The sequence below is a fragment of the Theobroma umbraticum genome, unplaced genomic scaffold (assembly GCF_002168275.2).
Source record: "Theobroma umbraticum cultivar Fairchild unplaced genomic scaffold, ASM216827v3 scaffold_147.0, whole genome shotgun sequence".
In the NCBI taxonomy this organism is placed as follows: Eukaryota; Viridiplantae; Streptophyta; class Magnoliopsida; order Malvales; family Malvaceae; genus Theobroma; species Theobroma umbraticum.
Window position 1 is genome coordinate 9279907 of NW_018397259.1, and position 19041 is coordinate 9298947.

The 19041-nt window shown below is 36.2% G+C and overlaps 3 protein-coding genes and 1 pseudogene across 5 annotated transcripts; all 4 read left to right on the forward strand.

Moving 5' to 3' along the window:
• The first annotated feature begins 1289 nt into the window (after positions 1-1289).
• LOC110415869 (putative LRR receptor-like serine/threonine-protein kinase RKF3 pseudogene) lies at positions 1290-3334 on the forward strand (annotated as a pseudogene).
• Positions 3335-5043: 1709 nt separating this feature from the next.
• On the forward strand, positions 5044-8989 carry LOC110415879 (sugar transporter ERD6-like 7). Of its 2 annotated transcripts, none has more exons than XM_021427642.1 (19): positions 5044-5227; positions 5316-5503; positions 5606-5668; positions 5773-5862; positions 5971-6030; positions 6113-6178; positions 6296-6361; positions 6510-6585; positions 6674-6738; positions 7022-7114; positions 7217-7297; positions 7403-7487; positions 7571-7614; positions 7694-7756; positions 7862-7921; positions 8008-8061; positions 8312-8371; positions 8479-8593; positions 8777-8989. In XM_021427642.1, exons 2-19 carry the CDS (start codon positions 5342-5344, stop codon positions 8887-8889), a joined length of 1416 nt encoding a protein of 471 aa, XP_021283317.1. In that variant the 5' UTR covers positions 5044-5227; positions 5316-5341; the 3' UTR covers positions 8890-8989. The 2 variants fall into 2 exon arrangements, with proteins under 2 accessions (XP_021283317.1, XP_021283318.1); XM_021427643.1 differs by having other exon boundaries at positions 7574-7614.
• A 1423-nt stretch (positions 8990-10412) lies between these two features.
• LOC110415877 (sugar transporter ERD6-like 15) lies at positions 10413-14307 on the forward strand. Its single transcript, XM_021427640.2, has 18 exons — positions 10413-10713; positions 10802-10864; positions 11393-11482; positions 11571-11630; positions 11891-11956; positions 12052-12117; positions 12195-12270; positions 12356-12420; positions 12492-12584; positions 12675-12755; positions 12840-12924; positions 13016-13059; positions 13153-13215; positions 13301-13360; positions 13454-13507; positions 13594-13650; positions 13771-13885; positions 13976-14307. Exons 1-18 carry the CDS (start codon positions 10522-10524, stop codon positions 14098-14100), a joined length of 1455 nt encoding a protein of 484 aa, XP_021283315.1. The 5' UTR covers positions 10413-10521; the 3' UTR covers positions 14101-14307.
• Positions 14308-14862: 555 nt separating this feature from the next.
• LOC110415649 (sugar transporter ERD6-like 15) lies at positions 14863-18582 on the forward strand. Of its 2 annotated transcripts, XM_021427346.2 has the most exons (18): positions 14885-15231; positions 15464-15526; positions 15624-15713; positions 15822-15881; positions 16037-16102; positions 16190-16255; positions 16332-16407; positions 16491-16555; positions 16809-16901; positions 16997-17077; positions 17163-17247; positions 17336-17379; positions 17463-17525; positions 17601-17660; positions 17763-17816; positions 17982-18041; positions 18136-18250; positions 18349-18582. In XM_021427346.2, the coding sequence occupies exons 1-18, from the start codon at positions 15082-15084 to the stop codon at positions 18465-18467; spliced, it is 1410 nt and encodes a 469-aa protein (XP_021283021.2). In that variant the 5' UTR covers positions 14885-15081; the 3' UTR covers positions 18468-18582. The 2 variants fall into 2 exon arrangements, with proteins under 2 accessions (XP_089639593.1, XP_021283021.2); XM_089783467.1 differs by lacking the exons at positions 16809-16901; positions 16997-17077 and having other exon boundaries at positions 14863-15231.
• The last annotated feature ends 459 nt before the right edge of the window (positions 18583-19041 follow it).

A 19041-nucleotide genomic window follows, 5' to 3' on the forward strand; every position in this document is an offset into this window, starting at 1 on the left:
CAACTTTAGTCAATTGGACAGCATGTCCAGCGCCAGTGCTGAACAGCCATTTGACTGTAAGAGTGATCAGCCCATTCTAGATCATAGGGAAATTGAGAGAAGTTTCACATTTAAGACATGTAATGTAGATAATTTAACATTCTGAGGTTGCTTCTGCTTCTGGTATGTATGGTTTTGTTAGGCCATGCTTTCTGTTCAGTTCTTTACAAGATAAAACTATAGGTTCACTCTTTAATAAATTATAAAAAGCCAGAGCTTGTGCTATAGGTATTGAATTCTTTAGGAGGCATAACAGTATTCATACTTTATTAAGAGCAACCACATCTGACCTCATCTTTTATCATATATCTTCTGACTTTTATGGACATTTTTATACTCCATTTAGTCATTTGCTTCTGTTTTCTTCCCTCTAATATAAGCATGATAAGGCAAATTCCATGTCTTCCATGTAGATTGTTGATCTTTTCTTCTTGTCATTTTGTTTTGTTTTCTTTCTTATTTGACCTTCTGCCAACAATATTATATGTTTTCCTAATTCAAAGCATAGAAATGGCCAGCTGGTCATGCCAAAATATATATCAGAAAACAAAAATGAATGGAAGTTACCTCCGGGCTTGAAGATGTCTTCTTTATCGCGAGGATTCATTCCTTTCATACTAGTCCTATAAGTTGCTCCTGTATAGGTAGGTTGACCATGAACATATGCCAGGAAGCCTCTAACTTAACAAATCCGAGGGAACCAGATATGAAGGGACAACAACGGAAGGAACAATGTCTGCTCTGATATTATGTTGAATTTTTAAGACGAACATGCGAAACCAATTGTTGATCCTTACTACATTTATGTGCCCAAGAAACCTCAACTTAATAGATGTGAGATTTTTTTATCACCATATGAACAATATCAACTCAATTTTCTTTGTTATTTAACTGGTAACATTTCCTATCTATGATTTAGTCTGCTTTAGGATAAGGCCAAAGTTACCTCTTAAATATAGTAATCTAATTTTGTCATATTGTGGGATTTTTCCAAGTCTCAACCTAAATATTCACATGCACGGCATAGATATAAGTGGTATATTTTCTTGAACCAGGGAACCATTCCTATGTATATCTCAGCAAACAGTACATATTCAACTGCATAGTAACAGGAAATGGACCCTCTTGAGAAACCTTTAGATGATTCTGAGCCATCTGATTCTAATCAGATGGTTAAGAATATCTAAGTATTTTATTAGTTTGAGTAGAAATGATCACAGGTTAAGGATTATTAATAGTCACATACTCACATGTTCAAGATACTTTGCCATTTAAAATTCAGTAAAGAATGATTCCAGCTCTCAGTTGCCGCCTGTTACTAACTGCCAAAACCGGCCACTGAAGCTAAGGCTGGTTAAGGCTGAACTGCTAAAATTATTATATTTGAACAATTCCTGTGAAAAGTTAAGATTTAAGTTATGCTGTTCAATGTCTATAACTCCTTAGATCTGCAATGTGCCTATCTCTATCCACTTTCTTCACGTTAGTAGCAGTCTTAACCTTTTTTGAGATCAGCATTTCAACTGCATATTGCCAAAAGATCTCAAATGAAACCCTTGTGAAAGCCTCTTGTCCATTGAACTTTGACATCCTCCGGAATTTGGTCAGTGAAGACCCTGCAAGGACTGAATTTGGTAGCATTACCACACAGTGTCAAAACATTCTTGGAGGAATCCATTTGGTTCAATCTAAGTATCTCCAGATGAATGGGTACTTTGTTCCCCCTCCCATCACTTCTGAGGCATGCTGGGAGTCCTACCAGAAGTTAATAGGTGAGTTTGTGAATGATTTTGATATCAAAACTTCTTGTGGATACCATGCAGAATGGATTTCAAAAACCTGCATGAATGTAACATCTAGAGCACAGTTTGAGAGCATAATTCCTGATACCAAATTGAACAAATTACGATATTACTGTGCTCAGTCTCTGGATAAAAGATTTGCTTGTGGAATGTGTACTCGTAAGTTGATCAGACTTAGGAAAATATACCTTGATGACATTGATGGCACAGCCGGGAATATCTCAGCTTGTTCATGGTATCCTAATATGTACACAGCTGCATATGTCAACCAGTTTGGGCCAACTGATAGAGCTACTGCTAAGTGTTTGTTTTTCCTGGAATTAAAACCAGAGAAATTCAGCAGCAGGCGACACCAAAGTATAATTGCAGGGGTTACAGTTGGTTCTCTTGCTGGTTTACTTGGGGCCCTTGCTGTAATTTTATTCCTCCGGATGAGACGACCGAAGAAAAATAAAAAGGAGAAGATCAATCCAGTTATAGAGAAGAATGACTCTGTTAAAGATGAGACTAGTTTGGTTTTTGGATTTGGACTGTATAGCAAAAGCACTAGTTTAATAAAGTTCAAAATTGAGGAAATAAAGAATGCGACAATGAATTTCTCCAGGAAAAATATAATTGGAATGGGAGGATATGGGAATGTTTATAAAGGGATATTACCAGATGGTTCTGAAGTTGCAATAAAAAGAGTCAAAAATTGTTCTGTTGCTGGAGATGCAAACTGTGTACATGAAGTAGAAGTCATTGCAAGTGTAAAACATGTCAATCTTGTTGCTTTAGGAGGCTTCTGTACCGCGGCAGTTCCTTTGGGAGGTCATCAGAGAATCATTATTTGCGATTTGATGCATAACGGAAGCCTCCATGATCATCTTTTCGGATCAGGAAAGAAGAAACTTAGCTGGCCTGTTCGTCAGAAGATTGCCCTCGGAACTGCAAGAGGTTTAGCTTACTTGCATCATGGTCTGCATCCTGCTATTATTCACAGAGACATCAAGGCTAGTAATATACTTCTAGATGAGACATTTGGGCCAAAAGTTGCAGATTTCGGCCTGGCGAAGATCAATTCAGAGGGAATGACACATTTAAGCACAAGGGTTGCTGGAACTCTAGGCTATGTTGCTCCGGAGTATGCCTTGTATGGCAAGTTAACCCAGAAAAGTGAAGTTTACAGCTTTGGGGTGGTGCTTCTGGAGCTTTTGAGTGGCAAAAAGGCATACTCAAACAATGAGGGAAAGATTTTCCGGCTGACAGATTGGGCTTGGGAGCTTGTCCAACAAGGGAAGGCATTGGATGTTATTGACCAAGGCATGCCAGAGATCAAATCGCCAGAAGCGATGGAGCAGTATGTGCTAATTGCTGTCCTTTGCTCTCATCCGGTATTACATGTTACGCCAACAATGGATCAGATTGTGAAAATTTTAGAGACTGGTTTTCCAGCTCTCTGGGTTCCTGGGGCTGGCCTTGTTCCCTGTAACATTGACGTTATCAGTGAATAACTAGCTCTTTGGTATGGAGAAAATTTTGGTGAATTAAATTGTACTACTAATTTCTTATTTCTTGTAGACAAAAGAATAGGTAAATTAGAGGGGGTTTTTTTTTTTTTCAAAAAAGATATAAAGAAGTTCTCTGCATAAAGAATTCCTTGTGTTTTGTAATACCCCTTAAAAAATATTCTACTTAATTAATTTTGTTATAAAAAATTAGTAATCACTAAGTTATAGTCTATATTAAATAAATATAATATAATATAATTTTTTTTTTTTAAATTTACATATATGAAGTTGTGGTTTATTGATAAAGAGAGAATAGAAGAAGGATTTTTATCAAATAGAGTAGTTTTATTTTAGTTAGTATCAGTTTATATTATCATTTAAAAAGATAATTTTATAACATCGTGTTTAAGCAGAAGTTTAAATCAGGTTTAAAAAGAAAAAGGCAGAAAAAGAAAAAGTTTGTTCAAGAAAACAGTGCTTAAGGTATGATTAAGTTTTAATTTATGAAAATTGTATTTTTACATAATTTGAAATAAAAAAACCCTAAGATTAATTTATATTTATTTAACTTCCGTTCAAATCCGGTGTTATTTTGGTGAATTTTTGATAGCATGATGGGCACTAATAGAAAGGTTTTGAAAAAGTTTTTCTAATGGTTTTTGTAGCATCTCATTTAGGATTGTAGTTAGGGAGATAGTAGTTTTTCTAATGGTTTTTCGTTAGGAAGATTAACATCACTCTTGAACATTTATAAGCTTTGAGGTAAGTGTCTAGTTTCGAGTAAAGAAATGTTAGTTGGACAAGAATTTTGTATTTTTAGAGAACAATATATTACAATCATATTTGGATATTGGAAGTTTTGTAAGGTATAAATTTCGAAAAAACATTAAAAATATTACATTTATTTTAGTATGATATTGTTATCTTACATGCTTATGGGATTTATCTCATTAGTATGTGACGTCTTATGTCTTAAATCTTTGGTTTTATTTTTGGTATATAATTGATCAGTCATATTTCCTTGTTTCTGTTATATCACCATAGTTGGAACGGTTGTAATCGACAGCTTCAATAATGTAGTAGTCCCTGATTTTTGGATGCCAAGGTTGTGTTTGGAGCTGCTCTGCATACATTATGATGATAATGACAATTTAAGACATTAGGATTTTAAATTTTAGATACCTTTTTAGTGGAGAGGAGTCCTTATGATAATGTTTCATGTTTATCAAAATACATCTCATGAGGTTGTTCAAATGCATGGAATTTAGATGCTTTCATTTGATTTTGAGAAGAGATAAGATTGGTGAAGGTGGCAAATAATCTGTGGGCAAAGAACAAAACCATCACCATTGTCAAAACTAGGTTCACCTGGACTCTTCTAGTGGGTCCAAATCCTCCAAAGCAAAATCTGTTCCAATCATTCCTGTTTCATACAACTTACCATCTATGGACCTTTAACAATTATGTAATGAATCAAGTTGATAGCACTTTGACTCATATCTACGTCAGTAAACCTATCTCCCATTGATAGTTATGGAAACTAGACAAATTGCTGCATCTGACCCTGACTATAGATATTTTAGCTGGATTTTATCAGCATACCATGTATAGTTTTCTTATTTTATCAGTTTATTGCTTTGCTATTGCTTTAGTTTTGCCAGACTGTTTTACTCTTTGTAAGTGCATGACATGGATGGTGAAGCATGCACAGCTGAAGCAAATGGACTTACCATGTTAACTTCTCACTTTCTGGTATATGCAAATGCTATAATAAATGAGTTCCAAAAACAGGAGTATAACCCCTTGATTTCCTGAAGGTTAAGTGCTTAGACATTTGATCTTGGGGGTCCACGAGGCGGAAGGAAAGAAGAGAAGAAAAGGAGCAGAAAATTGCAGGTAAGGAGGGGTTTAATGTGTTCCTTTGGTTTTCATTCAGCTTCTTGCTTAATTCATCTCTTTGTTTGCATTTTTGGGCTTGCTGCAGGGTGATTATATCAACAGAAGAAAGATATGGCCACCTCACAGGACATTGAGAATGGAAGTGCCAGCTTGTTGCAGCCATTTATCCAAAAGGAGGAAAAACAACAGAATTTGCGCGGCAATGGAAGTCTGTTTATGGTTCTTCTCAGCACATTTGTTGCAGTTATGGGCTCTTTTGAGTTTGGCTCAAGTGTAAGTTTCGCTATTATCTTAGTGTTGGTCTGATTTTCTGTATGTGCAAGCAACAGGATTTCCGATTATTGTTGTAACTAAACTAATTTTTTGGTTATGCAGATTGGATACTCTTCGCCTACACAGCAAGCTATAATAGAGGAACTTGAAATGTCCTCTTCAGAGGTACCTGAACAGCTAATTAATGCATCGCTTTATCTTTCTGTTGTTATCTGGCTGTGGAGAGGAACATATTGAAGTACAAGTTAATGCATGTTTTTTAATTGCAGTTTTCAGTCTTTGGATCCATACTGACTATTGGTGCAATGGTTGGTGCAATCACTAGTGGGCGTGCCGCTGATCTGATTGGCCGAATAGAGGTACGAACAGATGGAGATAACCTGTTATATATCATCATGTCATGAAGCAGCTTTCTATTCAAATATTTACATTAAATTCTCTGCCTAAACTTGCTCTCTTCCTGTCAGACTATGAGGATATCATCAATCATCTGCATCACAGGATGGCTTGTAATCTACTTGGCTCTGGTTTGTGCTGTGTTCAGTTCTCGAACAATTTCTGATATAATCTTATCTCATTAAAATGCTGATGAACTCCTTCCTTCTGCAGGGAACTCTAACTCTGAATTTTGGAAGATTTTTAACAGGATTTGGCATTGGTGTTAACTCCTATGTGGTATGCTTTCAATTTTATTTCAAAAGTTTTGCTTATGAACAGATAAGTAATGATTTTTTTTTGATATGCTGACAGAGATTTTGTAATTGCATCCTCTTGAACTCCCTGATTTCATAGGTGCCAATATTCATTGCTGAGATAACCCCAACACACCTGAGGGGGGCTTTATTAACATTACATCAGGTAACAAGATTGATTCAAACTCATTGGATTAGAATTATGCTCATCTGCATTTTCAGAAGTCATTCTTTCTTGACTTCATGATTTTATAACTTATAAAGCCTATAACTTAACTGATTAGTCCTCTGCTTACCTTCAATCTACTTTACAGGTTTCCCTTGCCACTGGTCTTTTGGTGGCATATGCAGTAGGTGCATTGGTTACATGGAGAACAATGGCTCTAACTGGTAAGTCAGTGTATCAGTTATTGTGTTCAGTGTATCAGTCTTGAAACTTATTTCAAGAAGCTTACCTGAAGTTGGTTCTTGGTTGCAGGAATGATCCCATGTGCAGTTATGATTATCGGGCTTTATTTCATCCCAGAGTCCCCGCGATGGCTGGTAAGATCATTTCTTAATAAATGATATAACTTCAGAATTTTGAACATTCTTTTCTATTCAGAAGTTCATGGCTTCAAAATCATCATAAGTATTCTCCTCATACTACAAGTTTCAGAAATAACTGATGAGAGAAGCTTTTGTAATTACTTAAAGGATGATAAATTCCAAAACTAGAGGTTTCAAGCTATGGTTAAAATTCAGTACAAAGATCATCAATTGGAGTTCCACATGAAGCTAGGAAGATCAAAAGTATCGGGTAAAGTAAGTATGTTCTGTGCAACAGGCAATGGTTGGCTACCAGAATGAGTTCCATGTTGCACTTCAGAAGCTTCGTGGACATAATGCTGATGTTTCAGGAGAAGAGGCTGAAATTCAAGTATTTACTTCATTGCATTTTCCTTTTTACATCCTTATCTTGCACAGATTTACCCTTTTTTTGGGGATTAATTTGAAGGTAAATTTTGTTTTCACTTCATAGGATTCTTTGGCAATTCTTCAACGTCTTCCAAAAGCCACTGCAAAGGATTTGTTTCTCGAAAGAAACGTACGTTTGGTCATTGTAAGTATCATTCTCTCCTTGAGATAATTTCCCACTATGAATCATTGTTTCACTTCTGTTAATCTATTTTCCTTCTTACTTGTATCCTCATCGAATGATAAGCAGATTGGTGTTGGACTGATGGTTTTCCAACAATTTTCTGGGTACAATGGAATTGTTTACTATGCTGACCAAATTTTTACCTCTGCAGGTAAACCCCAAATTTATCATACATTTTGAGTCTTTTATTAGTTTTTTTTTCTGCCAGTTTGACGTGTTAATTTTTTATTTCAGGAGTTCCCCCAAATGTTGGAAGCATACTCTATGCTTGTCTGCAGGTTTTCATCTTTTACTCTCTTTCTCTCTGGTTTTTCTTCTTTTGATCAATTATCAACAAACATTGTTGTTTCCCTTCAGATAATTATTCTAGCATTTGGTGTTGTCATAATCGATAACGCTGGGAGAAGGCCTCTTCTGATGGTAGGCACCAGATAAGAACATCCATTATCAAATTTTTTCATAAGATAAATTACAAGATAGTTTAAGAATTCTCATATCATATCAAAATGTTTATTTCTTTCTTAGATTTCTGCAAGTGGAATGCTCCTTGGCAGTCTACTTACTGGTGCTTCCTTCTATTTGAAGGTAATTATCAAACTTATAAGATTTTATGCAATACTATTTGTTTGATCAGCTTGTTATCTCTAAACACATTGTATTTTCTTCAACAGGAACATCACATGGCTTCTGATCTCGCTCCAGTCCTCACAATAACTGCCATCATGGTAACCTGACAACATTCCTGAACTAGTTCAATTGTTTTTGGCAGAGTATATCCTAGGCTGCAACAGAGTTCTGGAACCTGAAGCAAAGAAAAGAGTACATACTCTTTTAACAAACACCAGAATTCAGAGACATCACTAAATTCCATTTGAAACCATCTCTAGATTATCTGTTCTATCTGGAAGAAACACTGCATACTGTCAAAAAGTTGGAAGGTTTACTTTGCTTACCTTTTCTTTGCCAAATTTTCAGGTTGACATGGGCTCATATTGTTTTGGATTGGGCGGAATTCCTTGGATTGTAATGTCTGAGGTACAATTTGGATTTTTGATTAGCTTGCACTTACTGTGAAAACAGAAACAAACTGAGAAAATATAGATTTGATTGTGGCCTGATGGAAATTTTTTGTTCTGGTCCAGATATTCCCTATCCACATCAAAGGCATTGCAGGAAGCCTTGTAACATTGGTGAGCTGGGGCGGTTCATGGGTTGTTTCCTACAGCTTTAACTTTCTCATGAGCTGGAGTTCACATGGTAAGTCCTCCATTGCTGCAAGCTGGTTAAAACTTGAACCTGGATTGTGTTCTTTAACAGTTTACAATGTCTCCAAACAACTTTCTTGGGTTCTTCCCTTTTTTCGTATCTTTCCAAGATTAGGCCACATATGAACCTCTGAAGATCAAATCCAACTGAATCTTGTTTCTTTTTCCCTTCCAGGTGCATTTTTCGTGTTCGCCACATTCTGTGCAGTAGCTATTGTGTTCATCTTCAAGTTTGTACCTGAGACAAAGGGCCGTACCTTGGAAGAGATTCAGGCTTCCATAGATTAGAGAACAGGAAAAATCCTGATGATACCTTCTGACTTCAGGAAAATAGTCTGTATAATGTCAAGAATTTTGATTAGAAAGTAGAACTTAGTTACAGATTGTCTTTTCCTGAGGATCAATATGAAGTTTTAGCAAGATAAAAATTTGATCAATTTTGCATGTTTTATATTCTGTATACACATATGCATATTTAATTAATACTTAAAAGCTTGTTATTAATACTTTAATTAATATTATATCACAATGCATACTCATGATATTTTTACTAATTAAAAACTATGGATACGTTATCACTTTCTTAATTAGAAATTATAGGTCCAAAGTCTCAAATCCCCTCACTCCACTGTACCAAACAAAAATAAAGTAATGGATGCTATTAAGAATTAATTATTTTTATGAATAATTATAGACATAGTTAGATAGGATAGGGCAATTAAGAGAATTCATTAATGTCCTTATTACCAATTTCTACTCAACTCTCTCTCTCTTCTCTTCTCTATGTTGCAATGTTGATTCTGGGTTCTCATACATGATCCTCTTAAGTCTTGATTTGGCTTATTTTATTACTCTAGGATCATTCTTCATTTTTGCCTCCATTGGTGGTACCAGAAGTGTGTTCATTGCAAATCCTAATACCAGAGATTCAAGGACAAACATAGAAAGAAATACAAGTTTTGTTCATTAATTTTGTTTCACATGTCTTTTCATTTCGAGATTCAAATTCGTAATTTCAAAATAATAAATCTGTTAAATCTTGGTGATAAAAAAATTATATAAGCATAGTACATACAATGTGACTCATCATATATATATATAAAGTATCATCAAATGTGTATATATATATATATATATATAAAGTAACATGTAACATAATTCAATAGATCATGGACCACAGCAATTAGTTCCCTGGAAATTTCTTGAACTTACTATTTTTTAATGGTATTGCATATCCAAATAAGATAAAACATTCTATATGCATTTCTGCCATCAATGTGAACTTCTAGAAAGGAGGTGACTTCATTTCATGGTTGCATTTCTGAAATTTTCCAGGAAAAGAAAATTGAAGTTTGTCAATATCAAGTCAAGCAACAGAGGAAGATGTCCATTTTCCTTTTCTATTAATAAACAGCTGTTTCCCTTGGGCAAAGACACAGAAATTTACCTCTGCCATCCACACAATGTACCCAAAAAATATGCAAGGCTTTGCTTTATACACTTCTATGGTTGATAGAAATGGAAAGCAGACAACCTACCTAGCCCTTTGTTCAACATTAATTTTAGTATTAATTGAGGCCTAATCTTTTCCTTTTATTACATGCATACAGATGAAAGGACCAATGAGTATCTAATTCGCATTGAAGTATGCAAGAAAATCCCTCGTGGTTTAATTTTATTTTCAGCATGCAATGATTGACGGTCCCATCCTGAAACGTTTTTGTGGATCCAAAACGATGTTCTGCCAATAATTTAATGGATAGGAGATCTACATTTTAGAGCAGTTGGCCTGGCCATAGGTATTAAATTATTTCTATTACATTAATAAATTATCAGCTGGTGGAGCGCCAGAGAAAAAATCTGTCAAAAATTTTACTAAATGTAAACAAAAACTTCTGTTTTGATTCAGAGAAACGAGCTATGGGGCAGCAAAGCAGAGAAGTAACTGAGTCTTTACTTGTCAGACATGGACATGGCGACCTTGCTCACGGTGAAGAAAATGGTGGCGTTGGTGTTGGGGGTGGAGGGTTGGTGGCTGCTTCCAGTGTCACCACCATACTTGCTCTTAGCACCTTTGTGGCAGCTTGCATTGCCTTTGGTTTTGGATGTGCTGTAAGTGCCGTTTTCATTGAAGGTTAACCAGTTAAAAGTTTCTGTGACTCTTGCAAGGCTGAACTTGTTTCTTTGGTTTGCTTTGCAGCTAGGATATTCATCACCTACTCAGTCCTCAATCATGGAAGATTTGGGACTTTCCATGGCGGACGTAACCACTAACCATATTTAGATTTTTATCTGCTTTGCTGACGGACAATTTTCATTGCTTGCCTGGAAAAATGCTAAATACTAGTAGGGGTATTGATGTTAAGGCTTCAGAATCTGATTAGTGAAAGTTTTCACCTGGAAAAATTGTGAAACATAGGCATTGCTGTTTAAAATTCTGAACATAGAGTATCTGGTTCAGAGGCATCGTCTCCCTCCAAGTTAGCAAGTCAAAAAGGCTACTGCAGAACTAAACAAGCCAATTGCCCCTCTTCTTAATTTATTGAAACTTTGGCATATGAATCTACTTTGTGTGAATCCTTGCTTCAATGTGGTTTTCCTGCCTTCTTTTCTGTAAATCTTTTGAACCTCATTAACAGTGGCATAGTTTCAACTCAAGAAGGCCTCTTTTGGTTACTGAGAGGATCTATGAAGCAACAAATTTACATGGAATGTTCTGCTTTGTGAATTTAATTGCAATTAGTAGTCCTTCAAGCGTTTCTGATTTCACAGTCAATACTCCGTTTTGCAGTTTTCACTTTTTGGTTCAATACTTAGTATTGGAGCAATTCTAGGTGCAGTAATAAGTGGGAAGATTACAGATTTGCTTGGTCGCAAATTGGTAAGCTTTGCTAGGAATCTTTAAGCCAAACTGTTGAATATAAATTGCTAGAACTCTACAAACTGTCTAACCCCATGTCTTGAATCAGACCATGTGGATTCTGAATATATTCTACATCAGCGGGTGGCTTGCCATAGCATTTTCAAAGGTTTCAGCTCTTCTGCTCATTCTCTCATAAGGTTTCTTTTTTGACATGTTTGATTTACTTACCAAGATGGATCCAAACTTTCACTAGGCTACTGGAAATAGACTGTGTAACGTGATAGGCAAAGGTATCAGAAAAAGTTTGATTTTCTAGGCTGGAATAACCAGAGGATGTTCAATATTGTTTAAGCTGTTATTTTCAGTTTTTTCATTTCTTGCTTCAAGTTCATGATTCACACGAAAATTATCATGTGTTTTCAAAAGGTTCCTTGGCTGCTTGATCTGGGAAGACTATCACTGGGATTCACAAATGGAATTTCCGGTTATCTGGTAACTTTTGTGAAGTTTTTCTTTATACAATTTCAGCCATGTCTTCTTGAATGTCTGAAGATGGATGATAGTATTAGCATTTCAATCCAAAATAGGTGCCCATCTACATTGCAGAGATAACACCCAAGAACCTCAGGGGAAGATTTACAGCCATAGTACCGGTAAACTTTACCATTAATCAAAAATAGGCTGCAATGCACTTTCTGCCTCATGGTTCTTACCCTATTTATATCTGCAGTTGATGGTTTGTTGGGGCATGTCATCCATGTATGTGGTCGGTTCCTTTGTCAGTTGGCGCACCTTGGCTCTAATAGGTAACTTCTATTTCCTCTCATGCACAGAAAATTGGTTGTGCAATCTGAAGGTTGTAACAGTTCTGGAATGATGTTTACATTACAGCCATCATTCCTGGTATACTCCAACTCCCACTCCTCTTCTTCATTCCAGAATCTCCTCGATGGCTGGTGAGTCCAATTTGAGATTCTGTTATTAATCTCCACTTTGGTCTTCAGATACTGAGAATATATCTCTGCAGGCAAACGTTGGTCATGACAAAGAGCTTGAATCTACTCTGTTGTGCCTCAGGGGAGAGAAAGCCTATATTTCTGATGAAGCAACTGACATCAAAGTAAACCCTCCCCCCCTCCCTTCTTTTTTTTTTTTCAAAAATTACAGTTTATTTTATCTGTTGCTTATTTTCCATTGATGTGATAAATAGGATTATGTGGACTCTCTTAAAAGTATCTCGAAGGAAGGAATTTTAGATGTTTTTCAGAAGAAGTATGTCCAACCCTTGCTTGTAAGACATGTAACTAGGTTGAAATTCACCATTTGCTCTATCTGTGTTATTATTTCCATTGAGAATCTCTTGCATTCCTTGTAGGTTGTAGCCGGCATGATGGCTCTGTTGAGTTTGGGAGGAGTCAATGCATTTGCATATTATTCTGGTGTTATTTTTGTCTCAGCTGGTAAATCACCGGTCTTAACAATCTTCATACAACTTCAAGAACACTTGCGAAAATTTAACCATAACAAGTTCTAGTCTCTGACTATTGACAGGTATATCCAGCACAATTGGACTCATTGCGTTGGCTGCTGCTCAGGTTTTCTGCACCTTTAAGTCAACTTGGGCAGCAAATTTCTGAGTAATGCATGTCTCAGAAACTAAATCATGATTTGCTTTTTCTTTTTTGCAGACATTACTTGGCTTTCTAGGTACAATCTTGATCGATAAATCTGGAAGGCGACCACTTCTACTGGTTAGAAAAAGGATATATATTTTCCAATGGTCTGTAAGTCAATTGCTTGGCTGAACAAAATGATGATTGTGGAATCTGTTTGCAGGTTGCTTCAGCTGGATTGTGCTTCAGTAGCTTCCTCACAGGATTATCATTCTTGTTAAAGGTTAGAAAAATGGTACCTTAATTAGTACCCCTTCGATGTTTTTTGTGCATTTCACCATGTCCTGACATCACAGTTACAATGGCCAATTAGCAGGAATATAATTGGTGGGGTGAAGGTACTCCTATTTTGGCACTCATTGGCTTATTGGTAATGCAGATTTGTTCCCTGTCATTTTACTTTTCTATCTTTTTTTTTTCTCTTTTTACAATCTAAATGTTTGATTACGCTTTCAGATGTACACGGGATCATACGTAGTAGCCTCAGGGATACCATGGCTTTTAGTAGCAGAGGTCTGCAAACTGTTTACTCCTTTATTTACTCATTCATTCATCTCTTTTTCTGCAATATTCATCAAGAGTTTACAGAAGGAACTCATTATGCATATTCAACCATCTCGGGTTCTGTCACAGCTATTTCCAGTAAATGTAAAAGGTTCAGCTGGAAGCATCTGTAATTTCATCAGTGGGATTACTGGTTGGGCTGTTGCATACTACTTTAACTTACTAACTAAATGGAGCTCAGCAGGTGCATGGGTGCCTTCTTTATTCACTGATTACCTTATATTTCTCAAGCTTTTTAACCTTAGAAAATGACTGTTTTTGGGCATTCTTTCAGGGACATTCTTTATATTTTCAGCCTTTTGCTGTGCAAATTTCATCCTAGCAGCAACAATGGTGCCGGAGACTAAAGGTCGAACACTAGAAGAAATACAAGCATCAATTACTCATTCTTCACAATGAAGGATATTCTTGCAAGTTATTCCATATAATGTATATTCTAATAGTCTGTCAGAAAACTTACGGCACCATCCCTTTTGTGGATCATAACTTTGTAGACGATTATTCAATTTTCAGCCACAGGACACAATGGGGTAGGAATCCAAAATCTGAAAAGTTGAAAATGCAATTAAATGAAAGAAATATCTGATCAGAGCAGGTGGCATTGAAGACTACTGTGCAATCTGTCACACCATCTCCATGCCCGTGTCCAGATATTTTTTCCAATAGGATTTTGTCTCCATGATTAAAAGGATACTGTACTGTATCATCTCTTGTTTTTTTCCCCTTAAGCTTGTTCTAAGCCAAAGTACAATAATCAATGGAGATTGGCTTCTTTATGGCACAGAAGAGATCCTGGAGGCTTAAGTCAAAGAAACTAATAAATAAATTTTTGAAGAGAAAAGAAGGGACGAGGGAGGGGAAGAACTTTTTAACAAGGATTTATACCGCTATTTTCTGAGTAAACATTACAAATTCATCAAATACACAATAACAGCCCTTTTTATCTTTGAACTTCAAGAATCTTTCCATCAGCAATTGCCTGACCCTGGACCCCAATGATCATGAAGCATAGTGTCTTTTCCTTGGTTAAATTCCAGTCACTGGGATGACTTGGGCTCAGCCCTGGTCCCATATTGATACATCAGTGACTGAATAACTAGACGACAAATACTGTACGAATGCGTGCCATCACCAGTATTATCTTCTTGGGTCACGTGTGGGGTCATAAACAAAGTGCATGCTTATTTCCTCTGCTTCTTCACTTCAGGAAGCAAGTAGTGATAGTGCTTTATAGACCCAAAAATATTCCTGTTTTCTCTCCTTTTTAACTTTTTGCTTTCGTGACATTTGTGGTTGGTTAGCCAAAAGGGATACAAAGCAACCCAAATTTAATGTGAGTTCTTGATCATTCCCATTCTTTTTCTTCACAGACAGGAATAGATGGAGGAAGAAGGGGCAACAGTGACACAATCTTTGCTTGTTAGACGAGGACATGGTGGTGGTCAGCTGCAGACTGGTTCAAGTGTCACTACTACTCTTGTTCTTAGCACCTTTGTTGCAGCTTGCATTTCCTTTGGTTTTGGATGTGTTGTAAGTAGATTAATCACCATATTCTATGGCAAGCAAAATTTACTTCTCAAACCTATTTTCCAGCTTCCATGCATCTCAATGTGCATTTTCCATGTGGTTGACAATCTATTCTACGAATTTGACCCAATTTTCATGTTGAAATAGCTAGATTATCTAATTAGCATCTGACTCTATAAAAATCATTGCTTGTGCCTTTTGTTTACCCTTTCTTTTCTCATGAGTTCTTTCACAGATGGGATATTCATCACCTACTCAGTCTGCAATCATGGAGGACTTGGATCTCTCTGTTGCAGAGGTAAGTATATTTGGTTGCGGATCATTCTTTTTTGTTACCTATTTAGGAGTAAAGAGAAAAACTATTTTGAAGTTTTAACTACTCTCTTGCTATGCAGTTTTCACTTTTTGGTTCAATGTTAAATATTGGATCAATTCTAGGTGCATTAGTAAGTGGGAGGGCAACAGATCTCCTTGGTCGTAAATGTGTAAGCTTCTAAATTCTACATTACTACTGAGCTTACCGAACACCTCTAAGCCATTTGTTGAGTTTTAGTTGCAAAATCATGTCTAATTTCCTCAATGTCTTGAAACAGACTATGTGGGTTTTGAACTTATTTTACGTTGTGGGATGGTTCGCGATAGCATTCGCAAAGGTTTCAGCTCTTCTGGCTTCCATTCTCTGCCAACTTTTACTTTATGTCATGCACTCTGTTCCTTTGCCGAGAAGATTACATCCTGGAGTCTTAACTGAATTAGTGCCTGTGGTTTTCCATGACCTAATAATGGTGGATTTTCATGTGTTGGAAAGGTTCCATGGTTGCTTGATCTAGGAAGACTATTACTGGGATTCAGAAATGGAATTGCTGGTTATTTGGTAACTCTTGCAAAGATTTCATTTCGAATTTGATACTATTAATCATATGTCAATCAATTATGGTATTCATATTTCGATCTCAAACAGGTACCTGTATATGTTGCAGAGATAACACCCAAGAATCTTAGGGGACGATTTTCAGGTCTAGTACAGGTAAACCTTACACTCAATTAAATTCAGGTCGCCAATTACTTGCTGCATCATGTTCTTACTGCAGCTGATTCTACAGACGATGGGTGTAATAGGCCTTTCCATGATGTATATTATCGGTCCTTTTATCAATTGGCGTATCTTGGCTCTGATAGGTAACTTCTGATACTTTTCCATGTAAACTGTATTAGTATTGCAATCTGAAGTTTGCTTAAGTTTGGAATGGTTTTACATATAGGTATTATTCCAAGTCTACTACAACTCCCACTTCTATTCTTCATTCCAGAGTCTCCTAGATGGCTGGTGCGTCAGATTTTAAGGTTCTGTTTGCAGTTTCATTTGAGATGAAGTGCTTTACCAAAAACTAAACGAATTCAACTTTTGATTGCCTGGTCTTGTTACTTGTTAGGCATTAAGCCAGAAACATTTTCAAAAATGTCTTAATTAAACATTATTTTAGATACTGGCACTTGATACTGTTTTGCAAAACAATGCAACAAGAATTTAGTTTTGCTCTCTTAACTCTGACCCCTCACCGCCAAGTAATTCTCTGTAGGCAAAAGTTGGCCGAGAAAAGGAGTTTGAAAAAGCTCTGCTGTCCCTCAGGGGAGAGAAAGTCAATATTTTTGCAGAAGCAACCGCTATCAAAGTAACACTTAACTTATTTCTTCATAGCATAGCTTTTTCTTAAAGAAAATAGATAACATGTTGCTTGGAGAAAATAAATAAGAATGGCTTTTTCAGGATTATACGGAATCCCTGAAAAGTTTCTCATGGGGAGGAATTTTAGATTTGTTTCAGCGAAAATATGCTCATCCCCTAATTGTAAGCCTTGTAAAGCAGTTTCAAATTTTCTAATTTCTCTTTGTAAGTCTTCTTTGATTCATGATTCTCCTCACACTGCACATAGATTGGAATAGGGCTGATGGCACTGCAACACTCAGGAGGGGCCAATGCATATGCATATTACTCTGGTGTTATTTTTGTCTCAGCAGGTAAATTATGTACCCTACAAATGTCTGTATCACATTAGAATGAAAAAAATTTCAGCATTTAACTCACTGTAATTCCTTTTTCTGATAGGCTTGTCAAAATATATCGGGCTTAGTACATTGGCTGTTGTCGAGGTGCTGTGCTGTTTTAAGTTAACTTTTGATGTGAAGTGCACATCTCAGAGACTGAAGATTCGTATATTCATACATGTCTACAGATATTAATGAGCCTTCTTGGTACCAGCTTGATCGATAAGTTTGGAAGACGATCACTTCTACTGGTCAGAAAACTGAGAACTTCTAGATTTGGAAAGTGTTTCTGGCTAAACAGTTGGCTGATATGTATTATGTTACAGGTTTCTTCATGTGGATTATGCTTTGGCAGCTTCCTCACTGGAATATCATTCCTTTTACAGGTTTCTTTATAGAAATAATAAAAAAAAAACCTATATTGTTTTATCCTTTCAGTGTCCTTTGTGCATGTAACAATGTACTGAAACTTCAGTTACCACAAGCAGGACTATAACTGGTGGGGTGACGGAACTCCTATTTTGGCACTCATTAGCATATGGGTAAGTTGTATACTTTTGGCATTGCAAATTTGGAGATAAATAAAAACCGGTAAACTACTGCCCTTTTTGTCCTCTCTGGTTTAATTACTTAGTCTGTACTTATACGTAAGCTTCATATGCAAGAGATTAAGAGATAAATACTTAACTATTTGATTCTGCTTTCAGCTTTATATGGGGTCATACCAAGTAGGAATGGAAGGAATTCTGTGGATTATAGTGGCAGAGGTTAGTTTCCTATCACCTGTTTCAGAAGTTCACCCACAGTCCAACGTAAATATGTTTTACTGCACAATTCAACAGTGAAAGACTTCGATTTCAGATATTTCCCATAAACATAAAAGGTGCAGCTGGAAGCATTTCCAGTTTAATTGGGCATGTGTGTTCTTGGATTGTTTCATACAACTTTAACTTCTTATTTCAATGGAGCTCAGCAGGTAAGTTCAGTCTCCCCCCCCCAAAACAACTTTGTCAATGGTAACATTCTTTAGCTTTTGATCTCAGAAATGACTTCTCCAACTGCAATATGTTCTAGGCACATTCTTCATATTTTCAGCTATTTGTGGTCTGAATGCCATATTTGCCGCGAAAATGGTACCGGAGACTAAGGGAAGAACACTTGAAGAAATACAAGCATCAGTTACTAGTATATGAATAAGTGTGTCACAATGTATATGAATACTGGCGCTTTGAATAAATTGCTTTACTTATCACCCTAAGGAAGGGTGTTTTGTAATTATTTTATTATTATCAATTTTTTGTTCAAGCTTATCATTTTTTTTATATTTTACTTTTCATCTATTTACACTCTAAATTTTATAAAAATTATTATAAAATAATATTTTCCTTATGCATTCCAATTCTTTACTGAAAGCCTTTCTTATCAAATGTCATGGAAGTGTAGGTAACTGAAAAGTATAGATGTTCCCATATCTCATGCATGACCCCAGATTTTGGTACACTGGGCCCATCATGTATTAATTAATTGACAGTCCACTTTATACTAATGGTCTAAAGGTGACCACGTTTCAAGTTTTGTTTTATTCAAGTAGGAAAAGAAGGAAGTCTGAATCTGCTTTCATTATCTAATCGTGAATGTTTTTATATTTCCAATTAATACATCAATGTGTTGGAGTGTTCATCAGGTTTGTTATTAAATGTGGGATTGTTGATTGATCCCAACCTCTAAAAATCTGAAACAGTAGCTGGCAAGAGGAAGTAGCAGGTA